The 15188-nt window shown below is 55.7% G+C and overlaps 5 protein-coding genes and 1 non-coding gene across 6 annotated transcripts; 5 read left to right on the top strand and 1 right to left on the bottom strand.

Annotated features, from left to right (window-relative positions):
• Positions 1–552: 552 nt before the first annotated feature.
• Positions 553–1493, top strand: SODALDRAFT_78016 (hypothetical protein). The gene has a single exon (XM_028615685.1). The coding sequence runs from the start codon at positions 660–662 to the stop codon at positions 1230–1232; it is 573 nt and encodes a 190-aa protein (XP_028462935.1). The 5' UTR covers positions 553–659; the 3' UTR covers positions 1233–1493.
• A 260-nt stretch (positions 1494–1753) lies between these two features.
• On the top strand, positions 1754–3005 carry SODALDRAFT_284529 (endoglucanase-6B; the record flags this gene model as incomplete). Its single annotated transcript, XM_028608472.1, has 2 exons — positions 1754–2420; positions 2542–3005. 2 exons carry the CDS (start codon positions 1754–1756, stop codon positions 3003–3005), a joined length of 1131 nt encoding a protein of 376 aa, XP_028462934.1.
• A 567-nt stretch (positions 3006–3572) lies between these two features.
• On the bottom strand, positions 3573–6398 carry SODALDRAFT_284333 (sulfate permease; the record flags this gene model as incomplete). The annotated part of the gene is made up of 4 exons (XM_028608461.1): positions 3573–4163; positions 4259–5118; positions 5226–5918; positions 6122–6398. 4 exons carry the CDS (start codon positions 6396–6398, stop codon positions 3573–3575), a joined length of 2421 nt encoding a protein of 806 aa, XP_028462933.1.
• Positions 6399–9536: 3138 nt separating this feature from the next.
• Positions 9537–10722, top strand: SODALDRAFT_78026 (hypothetical protein). The gene is made up of 3 exons (XM_028615686.1): positions 9537–10026; positions 10169–10314; positions 10425–10722. The coding sequence occupies exons 1-3, from the start codon at positions 9698–9700 to the stop codon at positions 10493–10495; spliced, it is 546 nt and encodes a 181-aa protein (XP_028462932.1). The 5' UTR covers positions 9537–9697; the 3' UTR covers positions 10496–10722.
• A 435-nt stretch (positions 10723–11157) lies between these two features.
• On the top strand, positions 11158–11231 carry SODALDRAFT_t200. Its single transcript has one exon. It is a non-coding gene; the product is annotated as a tRNA-Asn (tRNA).
• Positions 11232–12832: 1601 nt separating this feature from the next.
• On the top strand, positions 12833–15170 carry SODALDRAFT_284360 (bifunctional catalase-peroxidase Cat2; the record flags this gene model as incomplete). Its single annotated transcript, XM_028608463.1, has 2 exons — positions 12833–13153; positions 13263–15170. 2 exons carry the CDS (start codon positions 12833–12835, stop codon positions 15168–15170), a joined length of 2229 nt encoding a protein of 742 aa, XP_028462931.1.
• Positions 15171–15188: the final 18 nt, after the last annotated feature.

Genomic DNA, 15188 nt, shown 5'->3' with positions numbered 1-15188 from the left:
AGATACACGTCTTACTTTATGACTAGCTATAACTTATCGATCAAGAGCAAGTGCATGCTGCTATGGCGGGTGTGCTTCCACGACACTTTCACCCCCAAGTCAACATATCTCATGGTTCTACCTCACTCTTCCCGTCAAACCCCCGGGCTACTAAAGTTCTGAGGATTCTTATAGGTTCACAAGTGTCAGTTGGGAATGGCATTCTCTAACCGTGTATGAGAAGAAGACAATACGATGCGACCGCCGTCTTTGACAACTACCACCTGCATAGCTGGTCTTTCATAATCCCACGAACTACAAATTCTTGGGCAATGCTAGTCAACACCACGCCGGGGCGAGAGGGTCACGACACCAGAGTCTGCCTGTTCGTGATTCACTTTCCAATTCCCAGCAACGACTTCACGGTCAACTCTCTCGAACGAAATGCTCGGGTTACGCCAAATAGGTTGTCCATGGTTGACGGTAGTGTACTATCATGGTCTACTATCATGGTCTCATGGGTGCAAGTTGGCAGGTCTAGGCAGGAGGACCCGGAAAGCGCCGCAATGTTTGCTTATGGCAGCTGGAAGCACGATCTAAGAGCATCGCCGGCAGAGCCAAAGGCAAGTTCGTGATGCCAGCGTAGCGTATGTCGTGTCTCTGGACGGCCGGGGCTGCTTATGTTGGCGCATCCGAATCTTGACCCCATAGATATGTCTCCCTGTTATGCTCTCCCCTCGGAACTCTCACGTCGAGATCTGGAGAACGACATGTGCGGTGATGAAGGCCGAAACTCGCGGATAAAATCATATTTGATACGTCCGCTTAAACAGGGTCAGAAATCTAGCGCAGCACATACACGAAGGCATACCGCATACGTTGCACGTTGGCCCAAAGCAACCGATATATCACCGAATACGGACCTGCATCCAAGGCCAAAACGAGAACAAACTTGGACACTTGTCTGTACGACTGCCGAAAACTTGCTCAACAGGGGAGTGCCGACTCGAATGAAGGGGGCTCACAGGGCACTCGGGACGTCTCTCCGAAATCAAAAACCTCACGCCAACTCACATGTCCGACTGTCCGATCCGGAAGCGGGGGATCGGCAGTTGATTCTCCCCGACTCGGAAGTCGGACATGCGTCCGCGGACCGCAATATTTCCACGGGGGGACCCAAGCCTCGCCGATCCCATCTATCCCCGACGGGGGCAGCGCGTCATCGGCCACGGCCCCATTTCCTTATAGCGTAACCGGTCCTCTCACTTCCGTAGGATCGACAGTCCAATACACAAATCGGGCATCGTCAGTCCTGGTAAAAGAACGGCAAACCGACCCTTTGACTTGGGGCAGAGTGCCCTCAACTTTTCTCGACAACCAGGAAGTTGGAACCATAGCGCAAGAGAGCTTGGATCAGCGGCAGCCAATCCATGATCGTACCGTGTACGGCGTAATATGGATAGTCGGCAATTCTGTCAGGTCCCTCCTTCCGAGATCTGGGGTAGTGAAAGGTGATCACCAGGGGAGCTCCTTCTCAGGGGGAACTGCCGAGCTGGCTGGGTTCATACCTTCGAAGATGTTCGTATAAAAGTCCCGCCATCCCATCGTCATGTTGATCGGGAGGATATCTTGATCCCACCACGTCGCCCACCCATCGCCTACGTCCTCTTCCTCCCTCATCACCTAAAGTACTCCTGACTCCAGAGTTCCCTCCTCGAACCTCGTCCGCCGCCTGCAGAACTTATCGATCTATCTCCTCCAACGTGCACTCACCATGCGTTCCGTCCCCTTCCTCGCCGTGGCCGCCGCCACCACCGTAACGGCCCTCCCGCACCTCCAGGCCCGCCAGAGCGACAGCAACCCCTTCGAGGGCCGCCAGCTGTACGTGAACCCGAACTACAGCGAATCCCTCGAGCAGACCCGGGAAGCCTTCCTCGCGCAAGGCGACACCCAGAACGCCGGCAAGGTGCGCTACGTGCAGGAGCGCGTCGGCTCCTTCGTCTGGGTCCCCACCATCAGCCACCTCAAGGACATCGACGCCGCCATCGCCAACGCCCGCGCTGCCCGCGACGCCACGGGCCAGGACCAGGTCGTCGGCCTTGTCCTGTACAACCTGCCCGACCGGGACTGCAGCGCCGGCGAGTCCGCGGGCGAGCTCCGCCTCGACGAGAACGGTCTAGAGCGCTACCGCCTGGAATTCGTCGACCCCTTCGCCCAGAAGGTGAAGGAGGCCTCCGACCTTACCTTTGCTATCGTGCTCGAGCCCGACGCAGTGGGGAATATCGTGACTAACCAGCAGGTCGAGTTCTGCGCGAATGCTGCCGAGCCGCACCAGGAGGGCATCGCCTATGCTGTCTCGCAGCTTCAGGCCGATAATGTCGCTCTGTATATCGATGCCTCCCATGGTGGTTGGCTGGGTTGGGACGCCAACCTTGCTCCGAGTATGCCAACCCCGCCCTTCCTCTCTCTCATCTCCCTTCCTTTGTCTAGACCACACAAACTTCTCGCGAGTCGCAGCCACCTAGACAGACCCCTGACACCTAAGCTAACGCTCTCAAAAAGCCGCCCAAACCTTCGCCTCCATCGTCCAAAGGGCCGGCAACAACAGCCGCGTCCGCGGCTTCTCCACCAACGTTTCCAACTACAACGCCTTCCACGAGCCGGTGCCCCCTCCCTTCACCGACGGCAGCAGCTCGTACGACGAGTCCAGCTACGCCTCCTCGCTCGCGCCCCACCTCGAGGCCGAGGGCCTGCCGGCGCGCTTTATCGTCGACCAGGGCCGCGTCGCCATCGAGGGCGCCCGCGAGGACTGGGGCGAGTGGTGCAACGTCGTCGCCGGCTTCGGCCAGCCCGCCACTACCCAGACCGATAACCCGTATGTGGACGCCATTGTCTGGGTCAAGCCTGGCGGGGAGAGCGATGGCGAATGCGGTCTGGAGGGCGCCCCTATTGCTGGTGCGTGGTTCGACGAGTATGCCCAGCTTCTTGCTGTCAATGCCCATTCGGAAATTGTCCCCCTGGAGTAAGGGAGAGTCGAAGAGTGGCCCGTGGCGGATGTGAATGGAGAAGGCAGAGGACTGGTGGCAGGTCTTGATGATGCATGTGGAAAAGAAAAGGGGGGGGGGAGATGTTCTGCAGTCTGTGATGCACACATCAGCAACCTTTCATTCACCTAGATGATATTGGTCGATCCGCCTCTCCGGACAATGCGGATTCGCTCCCTAGATGTAAGCATATAAGAATTCATACAAACATCGATTTTACTTACCGAGATTCCTGCCTGTGGATCTCACTCGATCCTTGGCCTCAATGGCAAATCACTAAGTGATATATATGTGCGACATCAGTGAGAAGACGCCGAAACTCCAAAGTAAACAGTTGAGCTGTTCATTCCACCTTGACCAAACATACCCTGGTCATGAACAAGTCTAACCTTTAAGTCCGAACCGGTTCCGCTGAAATTGTATCCCAAGACCGCCTGAAGCCCGGCATTGAAAAGCCGATGTAATGCATAAATCAATCGCTCCGTCCCGTCAAATATGCCCAGAGTGACAAAAAAAAAAAAAGAAAAAACCCCCCAAACGCCATGCCGCTCATTCAGATGAAGACCTCGATGATACCGCCTCCTTACTTTGCGCATTCAACACCGCGCTCTCCACCGCCGCAGCAACGTCAATGTGGAAGAAAGGCCGATTCGTCCCCTGCACGGCCGCCAGTTTCCCGTCCGCATGCCCCGCAACCTGCGCCACCCCATCCGAGGCAGGCGGCGGCGGCGGCGGCGCTGCAGCGATGCCGTCCTCTTCGTCCTTGCCCAGCACTTTCTGGGACGCTACCACATCCGGCCTGTTGTCGACTTCGGAGGAGTGGTCCACGGCCGCAACACTGAAAATGGGGCGCCAGCGGCCGAGGTTGTCGGCGTCCTTGATGGACGGGTATCCGAAGCCGGCGGCCGCGAGGGCGCGCCGCGTCCAGCGGTTGTTGACGTTGGCGAAGTGCCATTCGACGATCTCCGGGTCGGCGTAGCGGTCTAGTTGGTTGCGGACGTCGATGAGGCCCTGGATGGAAGTCACGTCTACGTTGTTGACGGAGGCGCAATCGAGCACGACGGCGCGGAGGATGGGTCGAGTGTCATTCATGTCGACTTTTTGCCCGCGACGGGGACCCGGGTCGTTCCATGGCCGGTCCTGTGGGAAGGAAAGCAGGTCAGATGACGGTAGACTTTATAGATCATGGGTCCGGGGGGGGGGGGATATGTTCCCAAAAAGAGTCAAAAACGTACCCCAATCTTGTCGAAGCGATCCAAGACGGTGCGTCGCGTGTGCTTGAAAACATGGGCCACCAGGGCGTCCATATAGTGAGCCTGGTTGGTGTAGTTGAAGCCTTCGCCAAACCGGAAGATGAAAACCCCGGGGTGCGGGGACTGGATATCGATGTGGGGGTTCGAGCCGTCGTCCTTGTCAACGGGGATGAAGGCCTCACGGGTTTCAACCTGGACAGGCTCGCCCTTCTCATCAAAGGGGACGCCCTTGCCTGCGGTCTCCCTGGTGACGCGGTAGATCCGGACGCGACCCATGAAGTGGCCCTTGGCCTTGGCCAACCGAATCAGAAGCAAGGCGAAAGATGCGATTATTGTCAGATAAATGCCGTTTTCGATGTTGGTGAAGACGGTGAGAAGGACACCGCCGAAGAAGATGAAAACCTCGAGAGGCGACACCTCCCAGAACTGATAGACGACATTGGGCGGGGTGATGAGGTCGCCGACAGCGTGGATAATCAGACCTGCCAAGCTGGCCATCGGGATGTAGAAGAAGACGACAGTAAGGACGTAGATGGCCAGCAGCACGATGACGGCGGTAAAGATACCGGCCAGCGGGGTGCGGACGCCGGCCTTGGACTTGATGGCGGTTCGGGAAAAGGAGCCGGTGGCGGGATAACCGCCCAAAAAGGGCCCGAAAACGTTGGTGAAGCCGACGGCTACCAGCTCCTGGGAAGGGTCGATTACATAGTTATTGATTCTGCCGAAAGACTTGGAAATGGCGATATGCTCGATAATGAGGACGATAATCGTGGCGGGCAGATCTGGCGCCAAGGCGCCAAGAAGCGTGGGGTTGATTATGGGAACGCCAGCATGTCGGAACCCTGCCGCACAAAACACCCCCACTTGTCAGCAACGAATCGGTCAGGACTCGGGGGGGGAGGGGGAGGCGGGCCGCGGGCCAGCTGAGGAGACTGCTTTTTCTCCTTACCACTAGGTACATCTCCCAGGATGCGGAACCTGGCGAGGTCGGGGTCCGAGATGTGTCGATTGGCAAGATAACTGATGAGAACGTAGAGGAGGATGACGAAAGCCATGCGCAGGGTGGACATGAAGAACCAAAACTTCTTCCATTTGGGCTGCCTGCGCGACATGAAGTTGCAGAACCAGCGCAGAAGGTAGAGGAGGAAGAGGGCGGACATGCCCATGGCGGCGTTGAGGTTGGCCGTCGGCAGGGCCTTGAGGGTGTCTATGATGACCTTGTAGGTGGCCTGGCGGGTGTTGACGCCCTCAATGCCAAGGAGGGCGGGGACTTGGCCGCATGCGATGCTGAAGGCGGCGCCGGTCATGAACGAGGTGATGGCGACCAATGGGATGAATTCCACGACCCATCCCAGACGGACCAGACCGATGAAGAGGAGGACGGCGCCTGCGATCAGGGCCAACGCACGGGCGATGTCCTCGGGGGCGAATTCAGGGTGGTTGTCGCGGACCCGCAGGACGACGTTACCGACCAGCTGGGACATGACGGCCACGGTGCCGATGGTGATGTCCTTGGAGGTGGCGAAGGCCCAGTACAGCAGGAAACCGACGAAGGAGGTGTAGAGGCCATATTCGGGGCTCAACTGGGCGAGCAAGGCGTAGGCCATGCCCTGGGGGATGACGACGAACCCCACAGTCACACCTGTGAGATGAGGGCAAAAATGCCTGGTCAGCTGGAGGCTCATTCTCGTCGTTTCTGTCTTTCCGCTGTGCTTCCTCTCCCTCGCTCTTATTCCGTCTTTCCTCTCCTCTCCCCTCCCCTCCCGCTTCCAGTTCCAACTTCCACTTTCACCTCCACTCCTGGACCCTGGGGACAACTTCAAATGAAGGGCGTGTCATTCGTACCTGCAATAACATCGCCTAGCAACCATTGCCAGTTGTAGTGGAAAATCCACGATAGGAAGGGGAAAAGGCTTCGGGCATATTCCTGGGTACCCCGGAGAGTGGGCCGATGGTAAAGCAGAAACTCCTTGACGGTGGGTTCCCGCTCCTCGTAGAGCTCGATGGATTGGAAGGAGTCGGCGGCCGAGCGGAGTGCGTCCTTAGGTTCGTGACGCTGACGATAGTCGAGGTCGATATGGAGTCCCTTCGCTACGACGCGGCCGAGCTTGTTGGGCGCCATACCTGCAGCCAGCGGTGCGGTGGTATCGTCTTCGGGACGCTCCTCTGGGTGAGTTACAACTTACGCCCGCTTGTTCTCCTCACAAGGGTGCCCGGGCAGCAGCTGCTGGCTCCTGAGGGTCCTTGGGCGACGTGTGAACGCGAGCCCTGACTCGTTCCAGGCGACGACGACGTGCTTGCTGGGGAAATGAGAGAATATCGTGGCTGGAAGTAGGACTCTGGCCAAGACTGAAGGAGACGGGTCAGTCCCTATTTATGGAGGACCATAAGAAGCGGGCTAGGGGAGGGAACGAGAGGGAAAAAAGAAAACAGAAAAAAAAAAGATTTCCGGGGCCCCTTGCACGCTCAGAGTGGCATAGGTTACCGGTATTCGCAACGAAGTGGCCAGTCCATCGCCAAGGTGGGAAGAGTGGAGAGGGTTTAAAAAGCAACTTGAGCAAGCCGAGAAACGAGGAGTTGGGGGTGACGTCTGGCGAAGTGGGACAGGTACAGGTACCTGGACAAGTACCTGTACATGAGCGGTCTCAGTGAGAAACCTAAAAGGCTAAGCCAAGGGTCGTCGTTTGAATCCGGCGCCGGAGTTCTGTTTATTAGGTACCGTGTTCTCGAGTGTAAAAACTCGCGCATCGCATGGTATGGTAGCTGGGTTTCTCGTCTCCTCATTGGGTCGCCGGGTGTAAATGTAACTGTAACGGATGTAAGACACGACGCAGCCAGCCGTTCTCATGGTCATTTTTGTTTCTAGCCGCAACATTGTCGGTCAAGGTGGTTTTTTTGAATTCTGGGCAGTGTTAGGCGGAGCTGTTGGTGGCTGGTCTTGCAAGCTATGGCTGCTCTCCGGAAGCCCCGCGACCCCTCACCACGGGGAGTATGTGTAGGGTCCAATCATGCAAGGCCGAGCTGCAAAGCATCCATTCCTTTTGGGAGAGTGGGGGGATATTGTTGGCGACGCATATGACATATTCATATGGAGAGATACCGGCCTCCTCTCATCAAGCCTGGACGACAAGGTCTAGCCAAAGGAAATGATCGCCATTGACGCGGGAGGTAATGTCGATATCGATTTTCAGACCAAGGGGCGGCAACTCGTTGAGAGACTTTCGTTAGGATGGTAATAAGGGAACACCCATGCAAGCTCGTTCTCAATGTCTAGGCGTGACGCCTGTAAAGAGGAGGCAGAAGAAACGACAAGGTCCAGAGTTGGATGGATCATCATTCCGATTGACGTTGAGACTGCGAAAGCCGTAAGTAGCGGTACAAGTTCCCGCGGAGAAGAGCACCTTGGCCAGGCCGCCAGAACGGGTGCGAGTCCGGTATAAAGGCTAGCCTGGAAGCTAGTGTAGCTTGAAGCTGTTCGGATGCAGATGTTCCCTGCTAAGGAAGCGTGGCGTGGACGGCAAAAATGGAGAAAAACGGTTGTGAAGAGGGAAAAGTCGCCATCAGAGATGGGGAGCTATGGAGCGGGATGGAGCCCTAGATGAGCACGTCATTCTTGGCAAAATGAGCACAGCGGTACGTACCACTTAGTCAGCCCCAGGAACACCGATTCTTGTGGAAAACTCCCCAATGTCACCCTCACCAACATTTATTTGTGATTCGTACACGTGTAGTACGTACTTCGTAGAAATTATCCCACCGAACTAAATACCTTATGCCGCGCTTTCGGAGTACTCCGTACCTCACTTTGTACTCCTCAGTTACCTCCTAACCCCTACCCCTGAATACCTGTAGCTTTAAGACCAGGTTCTAGCTGAACAATTGGCTTGGGTCGAGTTCGGATGTCGATGCCGGCCCTCGTAAAGAAACGTTTTATTACCTTCGGACTGTCTTTCGTTATTGTTTTTCCTATCTTTGTTAAAATTAAAAAAAAAAAAAAAAAAAAAAAAAGAAGAAGAAGAAGAAAGGGAGAGAGAGAGAGAGAATGGAAGAAAGAACTAGAAGAAAAGAAGGAGGGCAAAGGGAAGAATACGTGCTTGGACATGCAATCCCAAGACTCCCAACTAGTCTCTGCCACCCAACGACGACAATCCATCACAGGTATGGGAAATGTAACCTTGCTTCATGGTTCACGCTTCGTTCGTGATGGACACGTCTACTGATGATTTACTCAGTTCCAGGAATCCTCTCCAGCCTGGTTCGAGCATATGCCCAAGGACTCAGGAGTCAGGAGGTACAACCGTACAAGGACAAAATATCCTGCATACAATGATACAAGCCATGTCTCTGTGGCCAACACCATGGCACGGGAACTGTTACCATAATCCAGCCAGTGGTATAAGGTTTGTTTAGTGTCCTTGATATACGGAGACTACTCCATACTCCGAGTCTCATGATAGGTACTCCTTGCTTCGAAGTTCCGTACAACAACGTAAGGTAAGGTAGTCACTTGCCTCACGAAATATGAAGTATGGATAAATTCTCCATAGCAAGAGTAACCACGTTGAGGCAGGCAGCGGCAGCGTTGGCGCGCCATGTATTGGTCCTGATGCGGCTTGCCTACCCTGAAGTGAACATAGTAACTACTAAACATACTAATGGGCTCAAGTTTGTCTGTGGCCGTCTGCTTTTGTTTCGTGGTATACGAATAGAAGCTTTGTCTGGCTCTTGCTAGTTGCTACCTATCCGTACACGGTACGTCGAGAATTAGACGAATGTCAAGAGGAGATATCGACTCCGTCTTGCAGCCCAGATAAGGAAACCCCAACAAATGGTCACAGAAAAGTTAGTAAACAGGGGCGGCATCCTTCACTCCTTCTTCAATGGTGCCTATCTTCGCCACGATTCTCGTCCTCGCTTCTAATGTAAGGACTCAGAACTTGGGTTTGTCCAGGGAGAGGAGTCCAATTGTCAATTTCAAGATCGATAGTGAAGGAAGACGTTTGGACCCCATGAGCAGAATTTCCACAGAAGATATTGAACCGAGGTGAAGAGTGGGCTGTTGAAAGTATGACCTCGCATTTACTACCTTATAGTTTATGGCTGAAATAGTTCCTAGCCACGCCCGCCAACCGCAGTATACGCCAGCCACATCACCGTACCAGGATTTGAGGAATACGAGACGGGCCACGAGCTCCCTGCCCACGATTATAAGTTATAACTTATAAGGAATACGTGGCCACGCGTCCACGACTTTTCTCCCAAATCTTCGAGATTTTCAACTACACGAAGCTTCCGACATCTACCATCCTTTGGTCTTTTGCCATCCTGCAAACTTTCACCAGAGTCGCGCTGGCACTGAACTCGGACAAACCACAACACGGAACGACAAACACAAGATCAGCAACAAGAAGGACGCCCAAAATGAAGATTCCCGGCATCGTTTCCCTCCTCTTCGGAGTCTCCGTTGGGGTTCTTGGCCAACCGGACTCGACCAATGCCACCGACGTTAATCTCGCACCTCGAGATGTTGCTGTCCCGCAGCGCCACTCTAAGAACATTCTGGATAGCTGCCTCAACCACGAGTGGATCCTTACAGTCCCCTTTAACTCCCCCGATCATTTCGACACAGACGTTGACGTCGTCTTGCATGGCGAATGCAAAGAATCGTCGGGCGCGGGGTACGTCTGCAGCCGGCTCAATCTGCACGCGTGTCTTGCGAACGAGGATGGCAAAATGGTCGGCCGTGTTCAGTAGGTTTTCATGTCTTTTCCCCCACCCACAGCCTAATGCCTCTAGGACGATAGGGGGCTCCTCTGAGGCTCTGTTTGCCGTCTGCCTCGCAAGCGGTAAAAGTCATGTACAGAAACAGGCTTGCTGATGAAGAACCAACAGGGGGCAGTTCCAGGACAGCTGCTTCGGCTGCCTCCTTGGGCAACCTGCCGATAATTCGTCTCTGAATCTCGAATGCAATTGTCGTTCGAGACGCGACGGTCCCAAGAAGGGGCCTAGGCGTTGGGGTCGCACTGTGGTCAATCTTGGTATGCAATCCCTCGTAGTTTCGCACTTTCGCTTCGTTTTCTTTCCACGGATGATGCACGTGGGATGAAGATATTTTGCTAACCAAGTCGCGAAATAACAAACCAAATAGCCGACGTTTTGGAAAACCGAGACGGTCGCATATCATGCTTCGAGGACCAGGGCTGGACCGTCCCTTGCTGATGGCTGATCAGCTTGATCTCTGCTCAGCTATCTGAGTTCCGGAGTAATGCTGACTGGCAAGGCGGCCAAGACCAGAACCATGCTTTCCCACACTCTATGGAACTAGGGCTTTTAGGGAGTGATTATTCGCGTTGGAATTTACATGGTAGTCTTCTGTTACATCGTGCTTTGAACTTGGGACATTAGGGAAGTTGAAATCATCAGTTACTGTTAGGCTAGAGGGAATAACTTAATAAGTCTGTGAGGAATCAATCTACCTGTTATAGCCTACATAATACATTCCAAGACCCAGACTAGCCAGAATCACTCTCCTTGTTTATTTCCGTCTCAAACCATTTCCGTGGCTTTGGTAAATTCGTCCTTGCTTAGATGTAGGCGAAGAGATAGATATTGGCCAATTGCTCGTGTAGTGTTTCTGTTGCTTATTGTGTGTTTTCTTCTGCACATTACAACATGGGCAACGAGTGCTTCAAAGGTTCAGAGCAATATTGTCCACATGTCGTCTGGTACACCCGCAAGCTGTATGAACATGTTACATCACAAACAACTCGAGTCTCTCATCGATTCATCGCACATCAAGAGGCGTACGGAATTGTATGCCCCCGGATTTCTGAAGGGTATATGAAGTAGAAATGCGGCCCCATTTACCATAAATCAATGAATCCTCCGTGGCGCAATTGGCTAGCGCGTTCGACTGTTAATCGAGAGGTTGGTGGTTCGAGCCCACCCGGGGGAGCATTTTTTTGTTTCCTCATACCGCAGTACGCGTAATAGAACTCCACTTTCCATCCCTCTCTTGCTTTTTTGCCCCTTTCCGTTCTGGCCATTGTTATTCGTAGACGTCGGTAAACAAACCGTACGGTAATTAGTAATACAGGACATTGGAGTACGGATGAGCAGAATAGTCTTCCCGAGTCGTCCGCGAGCCTCTGGGTGGCCAATGTACGGATCACGTCTTCTTCAGATACCCGACTCATAAACAAGTATATACACTTACATGTACGCTCTAATTACTGCGTGTGACAATCGCAGACCCACACTTGCACATAACCTTATTCCCAGGTGGGTGCTCGGCTCCGTCGGGGTGGCAAGGCTCGATCGGGGGATCATCTTGTCTGGGTGAACGATCATTAATCAGAGCCAGTATCCGTGGTCTGCTATGCAACCAATGAAGCTAGGGGTCGGTGACAGCCACACGTAACTGCGTCCCCCGTTTCTATTACGATTCGCAGCGTGGCCAAGCGAAAAGAGTACCTGTAGGTATAAGGCACGGAACAGACAATACTGTCGCCGCTACGAGAGTACGAGTCAGTGACCTGAAAGAGATGGAGCCAAAAGGACGGTTTTACAGCATCATGGAAGGGTCGACATTTGTGAAGGTACCTTGCACAGTGGTTGGTTTTGAATCCGTACATGTCACGGAATTGCTTTCCAGAGTGATAGTGATGGTTTACGGCTGGTACTCCGGTCTCCAGAGAACAACGATATGGGGATTTGCTCTCTTTCATTCAACTGTTGCGTCCGCAAGAACCCAAGCAAATGACGCCATGGTTTCTACGGAGTACCTACGTGGTAGTCGCTACCTTACGTGTAGTTGTCTGCAGGCTTCGTGGATCGATTCTCTCGCCCTTTCTGTCAACGTCCATGGAACTCGTAGGTGTGCTTATGTAAACGGGGTCTTGAGCGTTTGGCCAATGAGATGAGGTCTAATTACTCAGGTTTGCAAGGCGAATGCAGCTGTTTGGCGAAAATGGGAAGGTTCCCCGCACTTAACTGCACAATCCGCCCCTGGGACCTTCCCCTGTGGACCCTAAGGTAGTGGACCCTAGTGGGGTACTAGGAACATCGTGGTCGCACCCCTCCTCAACTGGGAACGAACACGACGCGTTGGCTGCAAGGCAGTACACGGACCAGCGCAAGTAGCAACACTCCGGACGACGCGCCGATACCCGCTTCGGAGCATGGCGATGGTGATAGAGATACCTATTGTACATCCTAAGGTACCTCCTGTAAGTCTCGATGGGCGGGGTAGACTCGGTTGGTCAAACCTCGGAGGCCCGAGACGCCGACTTCTCCTCTTCCATCTCCTTCCTTCTCTCTCTCCATCCCCCCCATTGGGCCTTTTCTCTCTGTACTTATGCTTCTTCACTCTCCCCCAACTCCTCCTCCCATCCTCTATTCTTTTTACACCCGTGCCCCTCTTTCTCCAGAGGTCTCTCCTTTTGTCGTCCAGAAGACCAGAACACCACAGTGACCACACCCCATAAACCACACCGCTATACCGCTACCGAGGCGAGAATTTAGAAGTGCCAGTGCCAGTGCCACTCGCGAGACACCATGCCCGAGAACCAGTGCCCGATTCACGACGTCGCTGGAGGAGGCACCAAGCTTCAACAGTGGTGGCCCAACTCGCTCAGGCTGAACATCCTGCGTCAGCACACTCCCGTCTCCAACCCTTTGGGCGGCGACTTTGACTATGCCGCCGCTTTCAACAGCCTCGACTATGAGGCGCTCAAGAAGGACATTGCCGCCGTGATGACCGATTCGAAGGACTGGTGGCCGGCCGACTTTGGCCACTATGGTGGTCTCTTCATCCGTATGGCTTGGCACAGCGCTGGCACCTACCGTGTCTTTGATGGTCGTGGTGGTGCAGGACAGGTCAGTTGCCCCCCTCCTCTCTCCCCTATGTCAAGCCCCTCCCTCTCCTCCTCCCTCCCCTCCCTCCCCTTCGTCGCCGCCCCCCCACTGACAGGTCTCCTCCCGACAGGGTCAACAACGGTTCGCTCCTCTCAACAGCTGGCCGGACAACGTCAGTCTCGACAAGGCTCGTCGTCTGCTATGGCCTGTCAAACAGAAATACGGAAACAAGATCTCTTGGGCCGACCTTATGGTCCTCACCGGCAACGTCGCCCTCGAAACCATGGGCTTCAAGCCATTTGGCTTTGCCGGTGGCCGCGCCGACACATGGGAGGCGGACGAGGCGGTGTACTGGGGTGCCGAGTCCACCTGGCTCGGCAACGAGAAGCGCTATGACAACTCCAAGGAGCTCAACTCGCGCCAGCTCGCCAGTCCCCTTGCCGCCGCCCACATGGGCCTCATCTACGTCAACCCGGAGGGCCCAGACGGCAACCCGGATCCCGTCGCCGCCGCCCGGGATATTCGTACCACGTTCGGCCGCATGGCCATGAATGACGAGGAGACGGTTGCCCTCATCGCCGGCGGCCACACTTTCGGCAAGACCCACGGCGCTGGCCCCGCCGACAACGTTGGCGACGAGCCCGAAGCCGCCCCCCTCTACCAGCAGGGCCTGGGCTGGAAGAACAAGTTCGGCACCGGCAAGGGTCCCGATACCATCACCAGCGGTCTCGAGGTGACCTGGACCAAGACGCCGGCGAAGTGGAGTCATAACTTCCTCGAGTACCTCTTCAAGTACGACTGGGAGCTCACCAAGAGCCCTGCCGGCGCCCACCAGTGGGTAGCCAAGGAAGCCGAGCCCATCATCCCCGACGCCTACGACCCGGAGAAGAAGCACCTCCCCAAGATGCTGACCACCGACCTCTCTCTCCGCTTCGACCCGGAGTACGAGAAGATTTCGCGCCGCTTCCTCGAGCATCCGGACCAGTTCGCCGACGCCTTCGCCCGCGCCTGGTTCAAGCTGACCCACCGCGACATGGGCCCCCGCGCCCGCTACCTCGGCCCCGAGGTCCCCTCCGAGGTGCTCCTCTGGCAGGATCCCATCCCCGATGTCGACCACCCGCTCGTCGACGCAAGCGACGTCGCCGCCCTGAAGAAGGAGGTCCTCAGTCTCGGCATCGACCCCTCCAAGCTCGTGGCCACCGCCTGGGCCTCGGCCTCCACGTTCCGCGGCAGCGACAAGCGCGGCGGCGCCAACGGCGCGCGCATCCGGCTGGCGCCGCAGAAGGACTGGGAGGTCAACAACCCGGCCCAGCTGGCCCAGGTGCTCAGCGCCCTCAAAGGGCTGCAGCAGCGCTTCAACGCCCAGGCGTCGGGCGGCAAGAAGATCTCGCTCGCCGACGTCATCGTCCTCGCGGGTGCCGCCGCCGTGGAGAAGGCCGCCCACGACGCCGGCTTCGACGCCGTCACCGTCCCGTTCACGCCGGGCCGCGCCGACGCGTCGCAGGAACAGACCGACGTCGAGACGGTGGGCCACCTCGAACCCGCGGCCGACGGGTTCCGCAACTACGGGAAGTCGACGGAGCGGGTCAAGACGGAACAGTGGCTCGTCGACAAGGCGCAGCTGCTGGACCTCTCGGCGCCCGAGCTCACGGTCCTAGTCGGTGGTTTGCGCGCCCTCAACGCCAACTACGATGGGTCGGCCCACGGCGTGTTCACGGCCCGGCCGGGTACGCTGACCCATGACTTTTTCGTCAACTTGCTCGACACGGAGACGGAGTGGACGCCGGCCGGCGAGGGCGACGTTGATCACTTTGTCGGCACGGACCGCAAGAGCGGCGAGAAGAAGTGGACGGCTACCCGTGTCGATCTCATCTTCGGCTCGCATGCGGAGCTGCGCGCTCTGGCTGAGGTGTATGGTAGCGCTGACGGCGGTGCCAAGTTCGTGCACGACTTTGTTGCCGCGTGGGACAAGGTTATGAACCTGGATCGCTTCGACCTCAAGAAGACGGCTGCGCTGAGGCCCACTAGCCGCCTTTAAAGGTTTAGTGTGGTGTGG

The sequence above is a fragment of the Sodiomyces alkalinus genome (genome assembly GCF_003711515.1).
Source record: "Sodiomyces alkalinus F11 unplaced genomic scaffold SODALscaffold_12, whole genome shotgun sequence".
In the NCBI taxonomy this organism is placed as follows: Eukaryota; Fungi; Ascomycota; class Sordariomycetes; order Glomerellales; family Plectosphaerellaceae; genus Sodiomyces; species Sodiomyces alkalinus.
This window is presented reverse-complemented; position numbering and strand designations above follow the sequence as displayed.